Raw genomic sequence first — 20,687 nt, 5'->3', positions numbered from 1 at the left:
GGCCCGGCCCCCTCCCCCTGCCGCCTCCCCCGGACTTGCCGTCCTCGCCGTCCTGGCCGTCCTGCCTCTGCTGGTGGATCTCCTTATGCTGCTCTTCGATCACTGCAAGCAGCTTCTCCTGCTGGTCCAGGAGGCGCTTCTGCTGCACCTGCTGTTCCTTAATCACTTGCAACAGAACGGCATGGTCCAGCATCTCCGCCCGGCCAGCTTCTGGAGTTCGGAAAACACACGCAGTCAGAGCCTGAAGGCTGCAAAGGCGCTCTGCTGGGCAGAGGGTGACATGATGCATGCAGCAATGCCAAGGCGGCCTGTGGGCCCCTCCCCGGGACACCACCCCCGGGACACCATCCCCGGGCGTTCCTCTCCACCCGGCTGAGCTGGCGCCCAGGCCACCCTGGGGCACAGCCATCGCCTCTCTCCAGCGACCAGACACCCTTCCTACTGCTTCACTCCCACAGTGGCTCAGGGGTTATGAGAGCCAAGAGAGAGGTCACGCGCCATAACCACAATGATGGTGATCTGGGCTGGGTGACGTGAACTATGAACTACTCTAAGAAAGAACATCGGTGCTTTAAGAAAATTTCCTCCAAGGTGTGTATTTTAAAAACAAACAGAACCATCTTCCTCTTCAGCAGAGACAAGAGCTGGGACCTCACTGAGATGGGGGCTGTGACAGTGCCCCCACCGGCCCCACCTCCCCCAGGAAGATGGCTGCAGCTGGCACGGGAGGAGCGCCAGGTGAGCTAGGGGCAGGCCGGCTGCAGCAGGTGTGTGTAGGAGGGCCCCCCACAGACTGTGGACCAAGAGGAGGCCCCAAGGCTGGACACCTTGGGTGCGGAGAGCTCCCACTGCACTACAAACACCTCAGCGCTGGGTCAGTTCTTTACAGCCAGCAATCTGGGTTTAAGTAACTTTTACAACACAGCTTCCCGTCTTTAGACAGGAAGCTTTGAAAGATGATGTAACTGTACAGGTTGTCAGATGTAGAAGCTCAAATCCAAAGAAAGAAGAACATTTTGTGAGTGGTGAGAGCTAACACCCAGCGAGGGCCCTGAGTGCCGGGCACACGCAGATGTGCTGACGTGTCCTCCCCAACGGCAATCTGTGACCCACCAGAATAGAGTGGGCTTGGCCTTCTGTCAGGGACTGCTATGGCTTCTCCCCTGCAGAGGCCGGTGCCAGGACGTACAGGCGGGCAGGCCCATGAAGAACATGCTGAGGCCGACCACAGGGAGGACAGGCCCCTCGGCCAGCCCAGGCGCTCCAGCCCCCTGCTCCCCACCAGGCACACATCCAGACACCCTAAGGTGACCAAGATGCCTGCCTGAGAAAGCCCATGTTCCGTAGATTGGCTCGTGGCTCCTCACACCCCCTTTAGACAAGGGATGTGCACAGTGCCATCCCACAGGGTTCTAGACCAGCTCCCTTGGCCATGGCCATGTTGTCACCCTGGGTGCCCGTGGCTCATGACCACCTAATGGTCCCACGTGCTGCCAATACCGCCTGCCCCCAGGGAGGGTTCCTGAGGAGCAGGCCCCCTGCCTCACTGGCTCCTCGAAGGACCAGCCCTGGACTGAGGCTGGAGGAGGGGGGAAGTGTGCCATGTCCAGCCAGAAGCAACATGGGACAGGCGTGAAGCAGAGTGGAGGTGACAAAGTGAGCTCCCAGCCAGAGCCCCACATGTGGCTCTGGGTTCCTGCCCGGCCCACCAGGACCACGGGGACCAGGCTCGTGGATGGGATGAGAGCTGCACGGATATTAACATACGTGCAGAGCACATTAATACCAGGCCATGCACACGGTGGAAGTCACACACAGGCCCCGCTCCGTCTCTGGGGGAGTCCAGGCGCTCACAGGCTGCACCTGGCTGTCCTACGGTGGCAGTGGAGCCCCAGCAGGGCTAAGAGGGACCAGGGTGTCTGTACAAGAAGGGAGTGGGCTGGGGCATCGGGGGGACCCCACCTGAGGGGCTGTGGCTGAGCCAGGGTGGGGGGCAGACCGTGTGTGGCTCCCGGTCTCTGCCCCATGCGCCCCATGCGAGGCGCTACTGGATGCGGGGCCCACACCATCTGCTCTCGCGTCTTTAAACCCCCCACAGACGCATTCACTGTGATGCTCCTCCCGACTCCTACCTGCCACCATCTTTCTGATTTCAGCTGTGCGTGTCCCATTGAGAGGCGTTTGGAGAAAGGCAGAATAGGAAACCATGAAAGTTCTTTTCAGAAAAGAAAAAGCCAAAGAATCAAACAGGCTTACATAACAGATTATAAGGACCGGGACCAGTAAACAGACTGAAACCAAGTAACATGCGGAATTCCCACGGCTCCCGAGCTGCAGGAAACCCCAGGACCCTTGGCTCTGCCTTCCTAGCCTTGGTGTGCAGAGGCTCGGCTGGCATCCCTGCGCAGTATTCTGGGCCAGCTATCCCGAGGCTGCAGGATCCGCTGGGAAGCAGCTCATGGGGCAGCAAGGCACGAGCATCCCATGAACCCACCCAAGTCTGCTGTACCGCCATCCCCACGCACAGATCAAGACTCCCAGAGCACAGAATGAAACACCCAGGGGCCGTTCTGTGGACACTGCTACAAAATATGGTGACACCGCAGCGACTCAGATTGGGCGGGGACCAAAGAAACCAGGATGGGTGATCATTCGCTGGGACGGCCGCCACCACCTCTAGCGCAGGGGCAGTGCCCAACCAGGTGGGCCCACAAGGAGGGTAGTCAAAAGCCAAGAGCTGGGAGCACCCCAAAATGGGCATGAAGGTATGGAGGAGGATGCAGAGCAAGTTTTGTTCACTGGAGAGAAAAGACGAGCTTTTGCTTTGGGACAGGTGCTGGGTCTTCACTGCAGGTGGACACAAATGTCCCCCCTCCCCCACCCCTGCCCCAGCTAAGACGAAGGGGTGGGAGCCGCTGCCACAGGGTTGGGGGGAGAGCTAAGACAGCAGTGAGTCACCAGCCCTCCCACCCTCACTAATGCCCCCACACTGGGCCGACTTGTTGGAAATATTAACATATCTATTTTGAAATGAGATCCAAATGGTAACAGAAAGTCACGTGACAGTGAAAGGTTATTTTAAAAAGGGAGAGAAAAGGAGGTAGAAAACGTTCCTAGGAAGGTGAAAAAGGAGCAGAAAAGGTTGTTAGTGGGCACGGGAGCTATTTAAGATCTTTCCTCAGCAGGAAACTGGCAAGTGTAGAGGCTGAGGCCCTGGAAAGGCCCCCAAGACAACGGGCACCTGTGGCTCCTTCCCTACATCACTCCGCTTCTGGAAGGAAGGGGCAGGTGTCTCCAGGCCCCCAGAGGATGCAGAGAGAAAGTGAAGGCCTTACCCTCCAGCTTGCTGCCCGCGTGGTCCCCGGCGTGGTCCCCGCCCTGTCCCTCCAAGGTCCTCTGCTCTCGAGGCTCTGCCTGCAGCACTGCCCCTGGGCCTGGCTTCTCCTCCGGGAGGGGAGCCTTCCCACCTGCACACACGGCAAAAACTCAGGAGGCTGGCAGGAGACTCAGAAGAACGTAGAGAAGGGACAAGAGAAGGAGGCAGAGGTTTCCTAAAATCACCCTCCACGTCGCCCTCCCTCCCCTGTGGCAGTGTATACTCAACCCGATGAGTACCAGGGAGGTAATAAAAGATATTTAACATGTCACAGGCTGGCGGCAGGGAGCCAGTGTTAACTACCTTCGCCAATTAACACGCAGGGACCGTCCTCAGCAGCTCTGAGATGGCACTTAACCATGCACCACCCACCCGGTCAGGCGTGCGCCGCACCCCCGTGTGTGTGCCCAGGCACCCCGTGTGTGCCCAGACACACAGGACTGGCTCAGCACCTGACGTTTACGGGTCTGGCAAACAAGCGTGTGACAGATTGATCAGGAGAGCTGCCAAGCCCCCGACAGCTGCAGAAGGGCTGCTACACGCACGTGCCAATCTTGCGAGAAAAGACAGGCAGTAGGACAGAAGTGAGGACGGTCAGCTTCTGCCCCCTCCGCAGCCTCTCCCAGGCCCCACATGGAAGGAGCCCACACCCACCGTGCTCATTCTTCTCCACCAGCTTGCCCATGGCCCCCACGGCATGACCGGGCAGCAGGGCACCGTCTGCTATGGCCCCTGCACCTGCCACCAGGACGTCCTGCCCCTCAGGGAGCACTGCCTGGGGCCCTGGATGCGCACCCCTGTCGACCAGCCCCAGGTCCTCCTTCAGGGGCTCAACGGCTGGCTGACCATTTTCTTCTGGAACCTTCTGGGGATCTTTAGGAAGACCACCCGCTGCCTCCAAAGCCTGGTCCTGTCTGGGTCTCTCTCGTTCTGAATCCAGCAGTGGTAGCACCATCTGACCCTTGCCCCCCAGGGCCCTTTCATCCACACGTTTGGACGGATGCTCCTTCTCCAGTCCTTCTGGGTCTTGACCTTCGTCCACCACCACCTTGTCGTGAGGGACTGGGGGTTCATGGCGGTGGGCCTCGCCCAGAGGTACTGCAACTCCTGGAAGGAGACGGCCGAGGTGGGGGAGTGGCTGGGGGTGGGGTGGGTGGGGTGGCCTGGCCTTCCCTCCCAGGGTGGCCTTCCCTCTCCAGGCCTGTGAACTGAGTTCGTTCCCGACCAACCACGTGGCTGATGTCCAGCTGAGGTCCCTCCCCCGTGGACACCACCCCCCAACCCCCGCCCGGGCCGTCACAGCACCTTGACCAGGGCGATCCAGCTGTGCCTCCTCCTGCTTCTCCCTGGCGTCTTCCCTTGGGGGCACATTCACGGGGCCCTTAATCTGGGCCTGCTCCATCTCATCTTTCTCATTTGGTAGCTTCGGCTTATCTCGGCTGTCCTCGGCCACGTCCACAATTGGATTCTGGCCTGTAAGCACGGCACAGATAATTGAGCGGTGTTTCCACATGGCCACACCGCCAATCAGCACGGCAACTGGGCAGTTTTCCCTGGATTGTAATCATATTTCCCAGTCGAATGGCAGAGCCTAAGCAATTATATTATTTCCTGTTCAATCATTAGCAGCTAAGTAGTATAGAAACCTGTCATTTTTCATGTGTGTTCGTAACAAAAATACGTCAAAATACAATTTACACCTAACTGGGTGCAGAAGAGCGACATCCTGCATAAGCCTGGCCATCACCACCAGGTGGCAGCACGAACCCACCGTTTGAGGCCTGGGGACAGCCATCCTGCCCAAGCGCAACCAACCCCTTGCTGTAGGCCAAGGGGGGAGGGGAGGACGAGGGATGCTTAAGGAAAATGCCTGAGGGAGGTTGATCTGCAATTCTGTCAACTTGTTGCTGCAGAAGTGAAAATTCCTATCAAAAGAAAGGTGAGAAAGAGGTGTAGCCCACAAAGCTGGACCCTCTTGCCTCCCACACATGCCTGCATCCCACAAGCCATCTCATCCTCCAGCAGGTCCAACAGCTCACCTGCACAGTCACCGCGGGTCCTCGGGGAGAGGTGCACGAGGATGGCCCGCCGAACTGGGCCAAAATGGAGCCTATTAGGAAACTCTCTCCATTAACAAAACCACTTTCTACCTGTTAGGCAAACGTGGCAGAAACTAAAAAACTATCTGGGGAAAAAACACGTGTAAAAAGAATCGTTTCGGGGCTTCCCTGGTGGCGCAGTGGTTAAGAATCCGCCTGCCAATGCAGGGGACACGGGTTTGAGCCCTGGTCCGGGAAGATCCCACATGCCGCGAAGCAACTAAGTTCGTGCACCACAACTACTGAGCCTGCGCTCTAGAGCCCGCGAGCCACAATTACTGAAGCCTGTGCACCTAGAACCTGTGCTCCGCAACGAGAAGCCACTGTAATGAGAAGCCCACGCACCGCAACGAAGTGGTCCCCGCTCATGGCAGCTAAAGAAAGCCCGCACACAGCAACGAAGACCCAACGCAGCCAAAAATATAAATAAATAAATAAATAAATAAGAATCATTTCATCCCAGAGGCCTAAAGCAACTGGTTTCCCCCCTCAGGGCACAAGCTGCCTGCAAAAGGGGAGGCGGAATCCCGAAAGGGCCTCTGGGGGGATTCACAACAGTCCTGTTCAGGTGGGCCTGCTCCCTCCCCCAAAGGAGGAGAAGGGACCAGGCTGACCTGCCATGCTGGCCGGGGGCACCTTCAGCAGCTGAGGTTTAGTGTCCAAACTGTAGGGGGGATCGTGCTGGGCAGGAGCCAGACTCGGGACTCCACAGTTCCATCAAGCAGCTGATTCTAATAAGCATGTGGCTCTTCGCCACACCACAGTTAACACCCCCATCCCCAGCCCGCAGAGAGCCCTGTCCTCAAAATCAAGAGGTGTCTATCCAGCGGATCACAAAGTGAAGAAAGGGGGCCGGGAAGGGAAGGAAGAACACAACAAAACAGAAAACCACTCCATTATGTCATAAGAACAAGTCATGTTCTCAGCAGGGAACAAAACCCGTTGGTCGTCAGGCAAAGGAACAACCTGGAGACTCAGGTGTGCAAGGGGCACAGAGTGCACAGCGCAGCCACCCTGCCTGCAGCGGCCGGGCCTCCGACACTTCACAGCTGTCCTTGGCAATGGACATAGCGCTTCCTAAAAGGAACGGAGCTCCTCATGAGGACAGTTTGCCAGCAATGCCTCTGGGCCACAGTAAAACTAACACAGAACTTCCTAATTAGTAACTGAAAACCAGCCCACACTCCGTCTGCCCTGCAGCTAGGCTCTGGAATGAGGCGCCCGCGGTGGCACAGACAGGAAATCGCCCGTGCGGTCATTGGTCATCACCCCAGGGAAGGACGAAGGCTGCCAGGCCGACCCTGGACCGTTTCTCCTCCTGGAGGCAGCAGTGGGTCAGCAGAGGGTGGCCAGCAGAGGGCGCCTCGGCCTGGAAGGGCCTCCTCTCATTCTCAAGGTCATGGCCTCCGCTCCCCAAAGTGGAAACCACACAGACATACGCCATGCCTGCCTCATTCTGCCAGGCGGTAGAGTATCCCGACATGCACGGCCTCATCCCACACTCAGACCCTCCTGATGGTGCTTCTGGCCAGGAGCTCCCAAGACACACAGGCCGATGGACGGTCACCCATCAGACTCTCCTTCCCATGTCCAGTGCAGGCGCCAGGTGGTTCTGTAACTGGCTTAGGGAGACAGGGGACCAAAGGCCATAGACACCTGCAGTTCTAAAATCTGGGTATGTGTGTCAGGTTGCAGGTGCGACGTCCTGAGTAGGCCTGTCCACGGCAACGAGAATCTGCCTTCAAGGCTGGTTCCACCTTGGAAGACAGGGTCTGGGCTGGGGGCTCCTCTTTGTCGACTCTCCCCTGCAGGACCCCATTCTGAGTCCAGGGGCGTCTCTTTCTGTATCTTGTGATCAGTAAAGATGGAAGCAGTCCTCTCTGACTGCCAAGCACAAAAATGAAGTGACTTTCAAAATCACACCTGAGTCCCATAGATGGAGTCCCTGTTGACTGGAGGGGAACCCCAAGTTCAGGAGACACACGGGACCCCAGGGCCATGCGGAGAGCAGGAGCAGCCACCAACGCTCCTTTAAAAGGCCAGACGCTGCTCCTGAGTAACTTTCCTGACAGCCTTCGAAGTGCCCGCCTCGCTGCTGCCCTGAGAAGGTTTTACTTGTTACCCCCAACTCTTCTCGGCAGGCAGCAAGAGAAACGCTGACTATGACACCCTTTTGAATGTGCAGGAATCCCAATGGGCCCCTGACCCAAAGTCCTAGCCGGGTGGCCCGGTGGCCCCATCTGGCTCACCGTCACAGCTCTCCTGCAGACAGGCACGTCTGCCCGCGGGCAGCAGGTGGAGGGGGCATGGGCCGGTCACTCGGGGCTGGACATGGGAGGCAGCACCCCTCCCGCCCCCAAGGAGTCCTTCTGGGTTCAGCCGCGGCTGGCGTGGTTATCTTAGCACCAGTGAAATAAGCTCACAGCCTTGTCCTGACAAACGGGCAGAAAAACTGAAGTCACTCGGCAGAGCGGTGTTAATAGCCCCTTCTCTGCAGGGCACAGGGAGAGCTGTGGGGGACCAAGGAGAGAAGGCAGGCGTGGAGCCGGGCCTCCCCGTGGGCATGCCGGCATCTGTCACAGGAGTTTGGACGCTTTCCTGTCTGCATGCACCGGCAGCTGGCGCGGCAGCACAAGGGACACATCCTCGGAAGAACAATTAGGTAGGAGCTTGTGGGGGGCAAGCTCCCGCTCAGGTCACCTGTGTCCCCACACGAACGGATTGCTGCCCACAGGCCCCGTCCTGGCCCTTCCTCTTCTTCCCCATCCAGCAGAAGCCGGGCCGTGTCCCTGATGGGGAAAGGGATGAGTTGTGTAATGGGTGTGGCCAAGGCGGCCCCCAAACACCAAGAGAAGCTGCAGGCTGGGCGGGAGAGGAAGAAAGGGGACAAGGCCACATTCAAAGGAGGAGCTGAGAGTATCACCAACTCTGAACCCACCCGCCAGAGCCTTGAGCAGGCCATGAGCCTCAGGTGAGCAGCCTCGTAGCCTTTCCTAAAGGGCTCGGCCACCTCTTCTGTCCACACCAGGTGCGTCCTGGGCTCTGCACTTGCTAAGAGTGACAGGCTGGGGGTGGCCAGTCCCGCATGTCCCCAGGAGAGCAGGATTCCCCCAGTCCTAAGGCCAGCTCGGGCTCTAAGGAAAGTTCATACCATTTTGGCCTCTTCGACATCTAAGAGGCCAGTAAACCCACCTCACACGCTGATGGGCAGACGTCTGCAGGGCACGTGGCCAAGGCCCCACGGGCCCAGCTCTGCTTCAACGAGGCAACCCATCAATGACGGGGAGGCCGGGGGCAAGAAACACGGAGACTGAGTTAAACAAACGGCATGTGGTTCCAAGAGAGGCCATGTGTTTGTTACAGACTCGTGGAAGAAATGGAAACCAGATGTGGCCGCGGCAGCTCCAGGTGAGCCGGGGGCCTGCCTCCACGACAGGATGCAGCTGCTCGTGCAGGCCGTGGGCTGGAGACTGCACAGCGCCGTGGGGACGGGTAGCCCAGTGCCGACTATGTCAACTGATGCCGAGAAGCCCTACTGGGCGGGCCCACAGCCAGCTGAGATGCGAAACTGGTGTCCGAGTCTAGTTCTGCTGGAGGTGCCCTTAAAGCACACAGGGCCAGGACACCCGAGAGTGACGGACCCAGTGGGGCTGTCAACAGGGGTGGAGGAGCAACACCTATCTCCCTCTTCAAGGAGGCTTTTTTCCCATCCAAAGTACTGAATCCATGCAACTTGCTGTGGGATGCCCAGGCAGCTTATTATTTTAATTTTTATAAATTTATTTATTTTATTTATTTATTTTTGGCGGAATTGGGTCTTCGTTGCTGCATGTGGGCTTTCTCTAGTTGTGGCAAGCAGGGGCTACTCTTTGCTGCGGTGCGCGGGCTTCTCATTGGGGTGGCTTCTCTTGTTCTGAAGCACAGGCTCTAGAGCGCAGGCTCAGTAGTTGTGGCACACGGGCTTAGTTGCTCCGCAGCATGTGGGATCTTCCCGGATCAGGGCGCAAGCTCGTGTCCCCTGCATTGGCAGGCGGATTCTTAACCACTGTACCACCAGGGAAGCCCTCTTCTTTATTTTTGAATATTTATTTATTTATTTGGCTGCGCCAGGTCTTAGTTGTGGCATGCGGGATCTTTGTTGCCGCATGCGGGATCTTCGTTGCGGCATGAGGGATCTTTTAGTTGTGGCATGTGGGATCTTTAGTTGTGGCATGTAGGGTCTTTTAGTTGCAGCATGCGGGATCTAGTTCCCTGACCAGGGATCGAACCTGGGTCCCCTGCATTGGGAGCGAGGAGTCTTAACCACTGGACCACCAGGCAAGTCCCCCAGGCAGCTTCTGACCACTCTGATTAACTTCTCTGCTGAGCCCCGCTATTCCCAGGGGTCCTCTCTGCAGGGGACCCCCAAAGGGAGAGTCTTCTAGCCGGCTCTCGCCATCCCAGGAAGGCAGAGGAGAGCATGCCCAGCTACTCTGGGCTCAGAGCTCCCCCAAAAGAGCCCCAGGATAGACTGTTCTGCAGGAAGTTGGTGTGGGGTGCTGGCACTGCAGGGCCTTTCTGAGCACAGGGAGGTAAGGCTGGAACAGAGACAGCAACACATCCAAGAGCCCCATACCTCCAACTGCGGGTAGCCCAGCTCTGCAAGCACCCAGCACGCTTGCCTCCCTGGACAGCCCTTGGGACCTTTCCTTTTGTCAATCACAGTAGCTGAGGAGACCAGGGCTCCTCTGGGCTTCTTAGCCATCACCACTCAAAGGGACCTGGAATCCACCAGCAACCAGCACTGCTCCCCCAGCGGGGAATGCCAGGCAGGCAGCCTGGGGAATCTCAATCCAAGCCAGGGGTTTCTTTGCAGGGAAGGTAAGCAGACACGCACACACCATTAGTATGAATACACAAAACCCAGCCCTTGTCAGGGCAGAAGCCCCTGGAATGAACGTCATCATAGACAGCACCACCGACCAGTACGCGAACCTGATGCCGCTCGGAGCTCCTAGAAGGCGAGAGGCCAGATGGAGGGAGCCCTCCCCGCACCCCTCGCATCTAAGGCCTGGGAAGGCCACAGGCTCCAAGACACCTCTTCTCTCCCAATCCCCCCAGACGCAACGGAGCTCCTGCTGTACCCCAGAAAGCCGCACTTAGAAACCACCCTGCACCCCATGGGCCCTGCCACATATGGGCGATGGGGCCACTGCACTGGGGGGCCTTCCAAGGCAGGCCTGCAGCTCATGAGGGAGTGTGGCTCATCCCTCTATCAACGGGCAGGTCAACAAGTAATACATAAAGTGAAACACGAAACAAAGCTGAGGGGCATAACTGACTTTGTCCAGGAAAACCTAGCTTAAAATTTACACCCTCAAAACAAAACAGGCAAACGTGAACGACACCCCCAAGTTTACTCACCTGTTAGCGCTCTGAACGGGGTGCTCAGATCTTGGCCCGGCTGCCTGCCATCTGTCTGTCCGCTGCACGCAGGTGGCCGCACCCGCCAGCCCCCTGGAGGCCCCCCACCCCCTCCATCACCCAAACAGGATGGAGGCAACTGGGCAGGTGAGACAGCCTGGGAAGTGCCACCTGGGTCCCCGTGACCCCAAGATGACGCTGCTGGGGTGTCCCCAAGAAGGCTGCAGGCCTGTGTGCATACCTGAGAGCCGCGTACCTGGGAGCCGCGTACCTGGGAGCTGGGCTGCCTCTGCCTTCATCGCGCCCTCAGCCTCTCCAAGTCTGCTGCCTGGGGCTTCCTTTGCCAAGTCCACAGGGGCCTCCTGGCTCACGGACAGGGTGGTGTGTGTGCTGACCACCAGGATGCCCAGGCCGACCCAGAGCACCACCTGGACAAGACAAAGACCCCAAGAGCTAAAGGGGTCATGCAGTCCCTATGCCCCTGCCCTTCTTGGGGGGTGGGGCACAGCCCACAGAGGCCCCAACCACACTGACCACTAGATGATGGTCACTAACTGATCAGCGTGACCGAATCATGGGCCACATCTGCAGGAGCCACACTGGTGATGGGGCCGGTGGGGTGGCAGGGGTGCCGTGAGGGAGCCTGAAGACAGCAGGGGCAGCAAGTATGACATGGAGGGGCCTGCTGGCTGGAGAGACCCAAGCCCACCAGCCAGGCACCCTGGAGAACCCAGCAGCCACGCCTCCCCATGCCTAATGCTGCAGAGATTGGGTCCCTTGATGGTTCCGGCCAGGAGAGCAAGAATCTTGGGGCATCTGCCTAACCTGAAGGGGGCCCTTGCTTATCCCACCCCCTCACCCAGTAGAGGGCCCAGACCACTGGGTGCCCGGCTACAAATGACCTATCCCCAACATCACCCAGCAAGCCAGACACACCTGCAGCTGCAGGGCACAGCCGGGGAGACGGCTGGGAAGGAGGTGGCTCCTCGCCCCCTCTGGCCGTCGGTGCCCATCGGTGCTGCCCAGCGAGCCGAGCTGAAGGCACTACTGCTCGCCGAGGGGCCTCATCCCCACCCGGTCCCTCCTGTTGTGGCCCCCAGGCTGATCATAAGTGCTGCCCTCGGTGACTCAGTACACGAACCCCACGTTGTGTAACTGTCTCCCCTGCAGCTCCTGTACACGTTGGGCCGACACTCTCCATGTTACTTCTGCTGCCACAGCAGTGGACACTGCTTGTTCTGCCCTTCCCAGCCAGGCCCAGCCCATGCAGCTCTGCCCAAGGAGCCGTAACTCCTGGTGCCGCAGAGAGGACCACAAGGCGGCCTGCCTGAAGAGCCAGGGGGCCCCACCACCCACCTCCACGTGCTCTCAGAGTCAGAACTCAAACCTTTTCCGAAAGGCACATTGACTCTTTGAAATATATCTGTTCAAAAGAACCGCTGAGACTTTCCCAGGCCCAACACAATTAGAGAAGAAAGATTTTGTGCAGGAAGAAAGGACCTGTGCTCCTGAAGGTGGGTCCAGCAAATGAGGAGAACCTTGGGGAGAAAGTCTGTTTCAACCGCTGCCACTCTGAAAACACTGAGCTGGTTCAGGGCTCATGGAAGCAAAATGCTGGCCGTGCTCCGGGATCAGCCATGGTTCAGGGAGGCCTGGTCAGTACCATGGACTTGAGAGGCCCCTCCGGCACTGACCACCAGCCGGCCTTAGTCAGGTGCACATGGGGACATTGTTGGATTTGAGCCCCTGGGGTCTGAGCAGCACCAGAAGACTGTACGCAGCTTGGGGTCAAGAGCTCCTGACTCTCGCCCCCCACCCCAAGTTATTTTCTTAAAAATGTGTGGATTCCCAGCTTCAGCTGTGTGCTCAAAGAGTAGCATGTTATACCCACTCGCCATGAAGGGAAGATTCAAAGAGCAATGGTATCCAGAGGCGACCAAAGTAGTTTTAAAAAATTTAAAAGAAACTTTAAATCCCTTGCATCTCGCATTTCTCCAGAGAAACAACAAAAAGAACTTCACGTCCCGACTTGGACCCCGTAGCACTGACAGGCTGAGGACAAGACCGAGTGAGAGTCCTGAAATACTCAAACGGCCAAAGTGGTTCTGCCTGCGTGGCCGGCCAGAGGGGGGGATGACAGCTCCAGAAGGGCCCCCAGGACAGCGCCAGGTGGGGATCCCAATGAGTCTGGGCTTCACCAGGAGAACCCCATTCCCCTCCAGGCCCTGATCTGGACAGCCCCTAAAATGGTTTTGACACAGAGATGAAGACATCTGCTTGGTTGTTTTTTGTTGGGTTTTTTTACGGGGACATCACTGAACATTCCACGGGAGACGGACAAGCCAAAGGCAACATTTCATCCCTGGCTTTGAATGATTTATTTCAACCCTTGGCTTTCTGGCCTTAAAGAAACAAATTGCGCACAAAATAAAAAACGTTAACTCCATCAATGCTGGGAGACAGCAAGCTTCCCAAAAAAAGACCAAGAAAGCATCAACTTAAATTCAATTTACGAAGAAGAGCCTGCACAGAGCCAGGAAGCTCCGCCTGGCGTCACACACACACCTGCCACTGCCCCCGGCCCAGACATCCCACGAGCCCACTAGCCAAGTGTGTTCCCTGGCTCCACCCTGTCCAAGAAGATACCCCACCCACGCTCCCCCACCCGGCGGCAGTCTCCACCCCACCCTTCGCCGAGACCCCCCCTCGTCCCCTGACACACCTGGCTCTCAAGCTGCCCTGGGCTTTGCGGGGTACTTGCCAGCTGACCACTGTCTGAGCGTGAGCAGCCTGCTGGCCCTGCCAGAGCCTTTGTAACTGGTCACAGTCCCAGCTCTCCACTCTCACCCTTTGCTTTGAAGAAATGCCACAGGTCCGCAGAAACCTCCAGGCAGGGAAGCCAAAGCCACCCCAGCTTGAGGGGAGCAGAGGATTAATGGCAGGCTGGCGTCAGTGAGGACGTGGGAGGGCCATGCCTCACACCAAGGGAATCTAGGTCCACGGGTGATGCTGATGCAGTGACCAGATCACAGTCTGCAAGCAGGCATGTGTGGGGAGGCAAGAGTCAGCCAGAGCCACGGTGGGCACAAGGCCCCCAGGGCAGTGTCAGGAGCTCCAGGTGGGCCAGACTTTGGAAAGGGCACAGGTGTTGGCCAACTCCCTGGGGCAGCCATGACAAGTATGCACTGACCACAGACCCCCACCACTACCCCACCAAAGGCCTGAGGCGTCCATGAGGCCCCAGGGTCACAAGAGGCCAGAGCTCCCAGGTTGCCGCTCTGCCATGAAGTTTGGGAGGCTGATGCCGCACATGTGTGAACAGGGACAGTCATCAGTTCCCCCAAAGTCCTGATAAGGAAGAGATGCTGCTCCCAGAAGAAGGGGCCACAGCTGAGGTCTGTACCGCACCAGCCAGCAGTGATGGAATGATGGGGAACACGGGGGAGCCAGCTGGGGTACAGGGCTGTCATGGCCTCAAGACGGGGACAAGAGGGCACCTGTGCCTGCAGAACCCGTCTTCCAGGTACAACTTCCTGCAAATCCAGAGCTGCTTTGAAACGGGACAAGGTTGGTGAGCGAGCCGGGTGCACCAGACGTCTGATCACGCAGCCCTGACTTCTGTTCTTCTTAATCAGTTGCAGAGCCGCCAGGAGAAACACAAACACATCCTGACGTCTCAGCCCAGGTACATACGGCAAAACCAGGGGCTTGGCCTGGGGACCATGTGCGATGCGACACCCCAAGGCTCCCAATCTGCTGGGGTCCCCGACTCAGAACCAGAGACAAGCCCTGGCTGGGAAGAAGGTGTCCCCTTTCACTGCTCACATATGAGACTGAAGATGTACACGTTCAAACGAAACCACCTCGAGGCAGGGGCTCCAGAGCCCGCCCCGTGCACCCCAATTTGGGTCTTCAGGGCAGTGTGATCAGGGCATGGCAGGCATCCTAGCCCAGAGGCCAGGGCGTCACAGCCTGGGTGGGGTCCAACAGGTCCTGGTGCGCGTTTGTGTCCCTGTCTCAGGAGCACAGCGGCGCCTTCTGGCCCTCCCTGCGGATGCTCCCCAGTGCTCCACACAAGGACAGCTATGGAGGCTGGTGCCGCTCTGGCTCAGGGCTCCACTGCCTCTCGTGAGTCCCAGGTGGCCCTGCTACCCCTGCCGGCTCCCGGCCGCAGCATCAACTCCGGACGGTGAAACCCACCCCTTCCGCCTCAGCCCCACTGGAGAGACCCTCTGAGTTCTCGAATTTTCAAGATAAAGGATGAACTAGTGATGACAGATAAGGTTCTTTTCGGTTTGCTAGGGGCCAACTGTGTTTTCGCGGTCCCTGCTTATTCTTCTGAGGACGTTTCTCAGAATACTCTTTTATGCTTTTCTCCGGCACAGCTATGATGGGCCCATCACCCGTGCCCCCTACCTTCCCTGGCTCTTCCCAAGGTCCGGGGCCAGTAACAAGCACCTCTGTGCCAGCAGCGCTCAGGCATCTGGGGCAAGTAGACTCGGGCTAACGCCAGGTCTGTGCCATCCTAGGGAGCAGCAGCCGGGGCTCCCAGGACAGGAGGGACACACTCCAAGCGGGTACCCTCCGGGCCCTAGGTCTGCACACCAGACTCCAGCCACATTTCTTTTTTTTTTTTTGCGGTACGCGGGCCTCTCACTATTGTGGCCTCTCCCGTTGCGGAGCACAGGCTCCGGACGCGCAGGCTCAGCGGCCATGGCTCACAGGCCCAGCTGCTCGGCGGCATGTGGGATCCTCCCGGACCGGGGCATGAACCCGTATCCCCTGCATCGGCAGGCGGTCTCTCAACCAGCCACATTTCTGAGCATGCCCCTTGCAAGGTTCATTTTCCTCAAAACATGAAAACTCCATGGGAAATAAAACAGCAGGGCATATAAACGGTATGCCACAGTCAGATGGTCGATTCTACGACTGATCTGCGATGTACCTCACCAAGACACTAAGTCCAAAGGGGAAACTTTCCATCTTCTGTGCACGTAGTCCGTAAGTAGTTAATATAATTTAATATGCTTTCCAGTTTTAAAAATCCATAGTAACACAGGCACAGATAGACGTCTCTTTAACGCGATTCTGCATGTGTTCACGTCTACAGACACGTGGGGGCGTTTGAATGCGCATGTTCATTTCTGTACATGAAGCCAAAACCAGCATTACGCTCGACAGTTCAACACTGGAAGCTGTCCCAGCTGAGTTGGGAAGACGACTAGCTGCCCCCCCCGCGCCCCCGCCAGCGCCACGGCGAGAGGTGTAGGACGACACAGATGAGAGAGAAACAACTGGAAAGGGGGAGGTGAAATTAACAAAAGATGCTGTAAGGTCAGAAGGTAAAAAAAGTTAATATATGAGAATCTATAGTCTCCCTACGTACAAACAATCAGGAAAGCCAGAGGAAGGAGAGGTCCCAGTATCACAGGCACATGTAGCAGAGGGATGCTGGTGCAGCAGACGGAGACGGGGAAGGGGGGCTGAGTGCAGCTGTGACGACTGAACGCCACACCCCATTATCACACTGGGAGGCTCACAAATACACTCTGCAGATTAGCCAGAGCATCAAGGGAATGATTCTCTCCAAAGTTATCTACAGCTTCAACGAATTCCAATTAGACCAAAACCAAAAAGGTGGATTTATTTTTGTTAAGAGTCAGATCAGCTGACTGGAACATTCACACAGAAAGTAAACAGGGAGTTCCCTGGTGGCCTAGTGGTTAGGATTCCGGGCTTTCACTGCCGTGACCTGGGTTCAATCCCTGTTTGGGGAACTAAGATCCCGCAAGCCACATGGCGCAGCCAAAAAAAAAAAAAAAGTAAGCAAGCAAGAACATCCAGAAACGTCATTAATGAAAGAAAAGAGATTAGAATTCAAACGTTTTCAGAGCCACACAACAAGGGAGCACCATCACAAGGCCGGGTAATTAAAACGGCGTGGACGGCCACATCACTGGACGGGACATCCAGGAAATTAAAATACAAGTCCCAAATGAGCCCAAATACATACAAGAACTTAATATACAGGAGCAGTAACATTTCATATCACTGATGGACGAACAGTGTTCTGACAACTAGAAAGCCATCTAGAAAAACTGAGGATACCTACTTTGTTTCTTACACCAAAATAGAATGCCGATGGGTCAAAGATTTAAATGGAAAAATGAAATCATGGAATTACTGAAAGAACTGAGGGAAGAATTCCTTAAAATAATACTGAAGTGGAAGGGTCATTTTAACAATGACTTTTTTCTCTCCTACAAAGAGTCTGATAGACTAAAACACTGGTACTTCACAAACTGGGAAAAACATTTGCAATTTGGCAGGCAATGGGCCAATTTCCTCATATTATAAGGAGTTCCTAAAACTCACCAAAATCCCCAATTGAAGACTGGTGAACAACCTCAGCAGCTAAGACTTGAAGGGTGAGAGACTCCAGAGAACAGATAAGCACCGAGGGGCCACCAGGCCAGGCTTTTCCCAGTCAGCAGTGCTGAACAGCCCTGGAGCCTGCAGACACACAGACTGGGCCCCAGGCATTAGAAGTGAGGGCTCCCCGGCAGCCAGAACCGGAGCGGCTACAATCCTGGAGAAGAGGAACCCTCCAAGGATGCACCCACGTTCTGTGTTCAGTTCTCCCCTGAGGCACGTGCCAGCCACCAGCTGGGCAGAGTTGTGCAGAGAGCAGTTGCCAAGAGGATGAAAGCTAAGCAGATAAGTTAGCAATCTGCGGGGGACTGCACTGAGACTCAGGAAGGGCTCCACTCTAGGGGTGAGGGCAAACCTGAAACAGATTGGCCTCAAGTGGACACAGGCCTTCTGCCCATCCTCTCCATCTGCTGGACAGAGGACAACATCATCCAGAGCCTCCACGATTTCTCACATACACCTACACAAAGTACCAAGCATGTCAGGGGACAGGACCAGGCCCCAGAAAACCAAGAGGGTGCAAAGGATCAATATAAACAAACTGACTATTTGAACAATAATAATGATGTCTTGTGGTGTTTAAAATATATGTAAAATTAAAATACATAAAAACAACAGCACCGAAGGCCAGAGGAAGGTAAATGGAGTTAAAATATCATTGGATAGTTGCCTCATCTGGGAAACAGTCAAAAAAAACTAACTTATGGTCAACTCTAATAAGCCGAGCATTCACATTAAACTGCCTCGTATAACCACTAGTAGAACAGAAACGTACAGCAGCTAATGGAAGAACAGACAATAAATACCTAAAATGCTTGATTTATCCAAAAGGCAGCAAGCAAAAAAGAAACAGAAAAAAGAACATATGGGACAAATAGAAAACAAAGAGTAAGACGGAAGCTTTAATCCCCCCAAATCAGTAATTTTATTAACTGTAAATAGTCTTAAATACTCCTATTATCAGGATGGATCAAAACAAAACAAAACAAAAGCCAACTAAATGCTCTTACCCGAGACATACCTTAAATATAAAGGCATAGAGAGATCAAAAGAGAAAGGATAATAAAAACAATATTGTGCAAATATAAACCCCAAATAAAGCTGGATTAGCTACACTGTTCAGACAGGGCTGCCTATAAGGAGAGAAGCATTTCCAAAGATAAAAAGGGACATTTCACAACCAAAAGGGTCAGTTTAATAAGATATAGCCATTTTAAAACTGTATGCTCCTAATAACATAGCTTCAAAACAAAAAGCAAAAATTGATATAACAAGACAAATAAGCCTATAATTAAAGTGGGAACTGTCATACCTTTTTCATAAGTGATACACAAGAAGATTAAAAAATCAGTAAGAATATGTAAAATCTAAAAATCACAGTTACTAAACTCAACTCAACCACATGTTGGATGCATACTGCATCCAACAACTGCAGACTCTACAGACAGCTAAACAGCCATCAGAATAGACCATCTGCTGGGCCCCAAGAAATGTCAGAGGACTGAAGTTCTTCAGCTTGTGTTCTCGAATCACACTGGGACTGTGCTCGAAACAAAAGAGAGTCCTGGAAAATCCCCCAAAGTTTGGAAATCTAAAGAAGCTACTGGTGACAATCAGCTAGAGTCCCCAAAGGGCTGTAGACAGAAGGGGGTTCCGATAAGGAAAGGTTTGAGATCTGCCTCAGGAGGAGCACAGCAGTCCAGAGCAGAGCTAATATAACCTAATATGTAGGACCCAGTGCAAAATGAAGATGTGTGGCCTTTTATCCAAAAATCAGGTAAACAGTACCATTAAAAGTACTAGAATGTTTTCCCTTTTTTCTGTGGTCTCTCTCATAACTCGTTACAGTGTTTTTTCTGTTTGCGATTTTGCTGTTAGAGAAAAAGTTAAAATTTTATATTATTAGCATTAAAAATACATAAATAAATAAAGAAGCCAGTGGTGAAATAAGAAATAAGGATGGGGCTTCCCTGGTGGCGCAGTGGTTGAGAGTCCACCTGCCAATGCAGGGGACACGGGTTCGTGCCCCGGTCCGGGAAGATCCCACATGCCGCCGAGCGGCTGGGCCCGTGAGCCATGGCCGCGGAGCCTGCGCGTACGGAGCCTGTGCTCCGCAACGGGAGAGGCCACAACAGTGAGAGGCCCGCGTATCACAAAAAAAAAAAAAAAAAAAAAAGAAATAAGGATGGAAATTAGGAAAAACTGCAAAATGATGATGTCAAGTCTTCAATCTATAGTTTGATGCAATCCCAGTCAAATGCCAACAGCTGAGAAGCCACTTCTAAAACTGACTTGGGGGACGTCCCTGGCGGTCCAGCGGTTAAGACTCTGCACTTTCACTGCAGAGGGCACGGGCTCCATCCCTGGTCGGGGAACTAAGATCCCACATGCTGCGTGGTGCAGTCAAAAAATTTTAAAAATTAAAAAAAATAAAATTGAGTTGGAAATGCAAACAGCCAACAATAGAAAAGGCCATCTTTAAAGCAGCCAGCATCAAAACTCCCTACAAAACCTTAGCAACCAACACAGTGTAGCGCTAGTGTGGGAGAGACCGACAGACCAGTGGATGGGAGTTCCCAGCCTCACACGTACACAGGTGACTGATGACAACAGTGCCCAGCAACGCTGGGGCAAGGGGTTGCTGCTCAACTGGAGAGTCACACAGAACACAACCCCCGACCCCTGCCACACACCAAGCGTTCCAGATGGAAAGTAGATCTAAATGTGAAAGAGAAAATACAAGGCTTCTACAGTATGACAGAGTAGACTGTCTTCAGGACCTGGGGATAAGCAAATTTCCTAAGTAGTACATAAAAAGCACACAGCAAAAGAAAAACTCAAAAAACTGAACTACACTGAAATTACGAACATCTGTTGATCAGAAGGTGTCATTTAGAAAGTGAAAAGGCAGCCAAGAATGAGACAAAACATTTGTAATATATACTTCTGAAAAAAGTCTTATATCTAGAATCTTTTACAAACCTCTACAAATCAATAAGAAAAAAATAACCCAATAGTTAAAAAATGGGCAAGACTTGAAAGGCGTTCACAAAGAAGACACCCACACGGCTAACAAGAGTATGAAAAGGTGCTCAACAGTCATCTGGAAATTGCAAATTAAAACCCAAATGAGGTACTGCTACACGTCCATCGGAAGGGCTAGAATCTGACAAAGGGACAGTAGATGTTAAAGCAACTAAAATTCCAATATGGTGCCTGAGGACCACTTTGGAAAGCTGGAAAAAGTCTGGCAAAATCTACTAAAATTGGACAGACATAACCTCAGGACCCAACAATTCCGCACCTAGGTGAATAACGAACAAAAGTGCACACACGCTGCACCAGGAGAGACGTGCAGAACGGCCCGTCCAGGACAC

The 20,687-nt window shown here is 54.6% G+C and overlaps 1 protein-coding gene across 6 annotated transcripts in view; it reads right to left on the bottom strand.

The window, feature by feature from the left end:
* Positions 1–20,687, bottom strand: part of SLC38A10 (solute carrier family 38 member 10) — a 42,517-nt gene that overhangs the window by 2,369 nt on the left and 19,461 nt on the right. Inside the window, exons 11-16 of one of the 6 annotated variants that reach the window (XM_067715043.1) lie at positions 11,120–11,306; positions 4,682–4,849; positions 4,031–4,483; positions 3,336–3,467; positions 2,133–2,156; positions 40–210 (exon numbers count right to left, since the gene is read on the bottom strand). In XM_067715043.1, coding sequence (XP_067571144.1) covers positions 40–210; positions 2,133–2,156; positions 3,336–3,467; positions 4,031–4,483; positions 4,682–4,849; positions 11,120–11,306 — 1,135 coding nt within the window. The remainder of the gene's footprint in view (positions 1–39; positions 211–2,132; positions 2,157–3,335; positions 3,468–4,030; positions 4,484–4,681; positions 4,850–11,119; positions 11,307–20,687) is intronic. The other 5 variants (XM_067715048.1, XM_067715044.1, XM_067715046.1 and 2 more) reach the window with 5 other exon arrangements.

This window comes from Pseudorca crassidens, chromosome 19 (genome assembly GCF_039906515.1).
Source record: "Pseudorca crassidens isolate mPseCra1 chromosome 19, mPseCra1.hap1, whole genome shotgun sequence".
NCBI classification, from domain to species: Eukaryota; Metazoa; Chordata; class Mammalia; order Artiodactyla; family Delphinidae; genus Pseudorca; species Pseudorca crassidens.
This window is presented reverse-complemented; position numbering and strand designations above follow the sequence as displayed.